Source organism: Penaeus monodon, chromosome 34 (genome assembly GCF_015228065.2).
Source record: "Penaeus monodon isolate SGIC_2016 chromosome 34, NSTDA_Pmon_1, whole genome shotgun sequence".
Taxonomy (NCBI): Eukaryota; Metazoa; Arthropoda; class Malacostraca; order Decapoda; family Penaeidae; genus Penaeus; species Penaeus monodon.
In genome coordinates, this window is record NC_051419.1 from 29,291,317 (window position 1) to 29,293,568 (window position 2,252).

The 2,252-nt window shown below is 37.8% G+C and overlaps 1 protein-coding gene across 1 annotated transcript in view; it reads right to left on the reverse strand.

Annotated features, from left to right (window-relative positions):
• Positions 1-2,252, reverse strand: part of LOC119594690 (ubiquinone biosynthesis protein COQ4 homolog, mitochondrial-like) — a gene marked incomplete in the record, with an annotated part of 3,952 nt that overhangs the window by 564 nt on the left and 1,136 nt on the right. The window contains 1 exon segment of the mRNA XM_037943745.1: positions 1-894. Within this exon segment, the coding sequence (XP_037799673.1) occupies positions 53-894 (842 nt within the window).

Sequence of the window (2,252 nt, forward strand, 5' to 3'; positions counted from 1 at the left end):
ACAAACGTATACTCTTTACATATAAACAATATACTAAGATATAAATTATTTCTCATAGAAAAGGTGGAGATTCAATGCCTAATTCATCTCTCAATTCACTTAAAGACTGTTCCCACCTTTTCTCAAAATATACATTCATTAGTAATTTAGAAGATCTGCCCACTCTTACTGCCCAAGGAAGATACTCAGATATATACTTCTGCCTTTGCTTTGGCCTAAATCGAAGGGGCCCAAATATGGCTCCACCCACACACATGGGCAAGCCAGTCTGGATGCCCTCAATCCACTTGACAGCCACTTCACCAAGCATGTTTGTGGGCATGCCTAGAACTGTGTGGAAAAGGTCATGGCCTTCACGGTACCGCTGCATGACATAGGCCAACTCTGGATCATCGACAAACTGGACAGGCAAGCGTGAATCAGGTGTAACTTGGTTGTCATCTAGGAATTTTATATAGGCATGACCTAGAGTGCCCTCAGGAAGCTGGCTTAAGAAGGGTAGGTTGAGTGTTGAGCTATTAATCCTAGGCTTGTCTATAAGGATTTGCCGACCTTCTTCATCCTCAATCATCATTGCATAAATCTTGGACAGAGCGGTGTGCCCTGTAGTCTCTCCAAGTACTGCAACCATGTCATGGCGTCTAGGGTCCAGAAGGGCTGCAGCTGCTGCACCCACTGTCAGCAAAGACTTCTGGAAGATGTCTGTGGGGATGTGGTGTTCGTATAGAGGCAATGCCTTATCTTCTTTAACCTCCTGGTTAGATTTTGAATCATCATCAACATTCTCCCTTGGGAGCTGAATGGGTATTTCTCTCTCTTCTGAAGAGTCTGCTTTCTTGCTTGTTTCATCTGCTATTGTTTGTGTTCCCCTTGCATAGTAGTGGGACAATCTTCCTGTAGAAGTAAGCCAGAGTAAGCCAAAAATCCATAATTGGCAGGGATAGGCTAAGTCAAGCTGACAATCAAGATGTAATGCAAATAACATGGGATATACAGCTAATTGTTGTCAGTAATTTGCACTTGACTTTGCCAAGAATAAGATGTACATTAACAGAAGTAATCCCTTGAACCTGAAATCCGGAAATTGTTTGAGATAGTATTTATATGGCAAAATTTATTACTTCTCATTTTACTGCTTAACTGCAGTGTTGCTGGAGGTAATTTTCACTGATATTTAATTCTGTATATTTTGTAAAGCTAAGGGCTAATGACTTAGAGTTGTGAACTTATCTTTTCCTTATTTGATTTATTGTATTGGAAAATATTTTTGTAAAGTACTGATGTGCAGATATGGAGCCTCCCCCTCACATTGTTAAATGTATGCAGAAAGCATAAAGAATAAGAGAAAGGATGGTCTTTGGTCATTATTTTATCTGCAAATCTATTCTTTATTAAATATAGCTGTATTGTTGTGATTGTAAAATATATATTGCAGAAAGCCTAAAAAGCAAATAAAACAGCTGGGGTATTCACTACAAATATTAAAACACAGCAATTTACAGCAAAAGAAAAAAGGTTTTGTATGACACAACGTACTCAAGTTCCCACTCACTTCAAACTGTTGAGAAAATAATCACATGGTAATTCCAAGTGCATAACATCAAAATCTCAGAGATGAAATTTCAATAATGCACAGAGAACATTATAGCATTGGGAACCTTCCTACCACACCTACATTGCCCTGCCAGTGCTCTAACAGACACCAACAGATGTTGTCAGGAAGAGTTTGTGGATCTCTCTAATGCTTCATCACTTAGAATGGAAACAGTTACACATCTATCTTGCTAGTGGATATGTGCTGGAGATATGTTGGTCTTTCCTGGAGCACTAGGACTAGCACTAGCACTACTAGATTCAACTTGTTATTACTGGCCCTTCCATTGCACCTCACAGTAAATTTCTACTTGATCAAGATAGAATGCAGTCAATTTAATTACAAGAAAAAGTTACCTGTACTATCCAGTGAAATTGTTTGCATATCAGTTACTGGACATCAGATTCTCTCATGTGTGACTAATAACAAGATGCTAGAAATGCCAAGGGTAAATTTCTAAAATAACTTAACATCTTAAAATCCGTTTGATTGGTATTGATGGATTCCTATGATTTCTAGCATAATTTGCATTCACTGAGTTAACACTTTCTGAAAACAGCAACAATAGTCCATTAGATTTAAAATACACACCTGTTCTAGATATTAATTAGGTATTGTATACAACATAAAAAAAAACTAAAATTAGAAAGAAACAAGT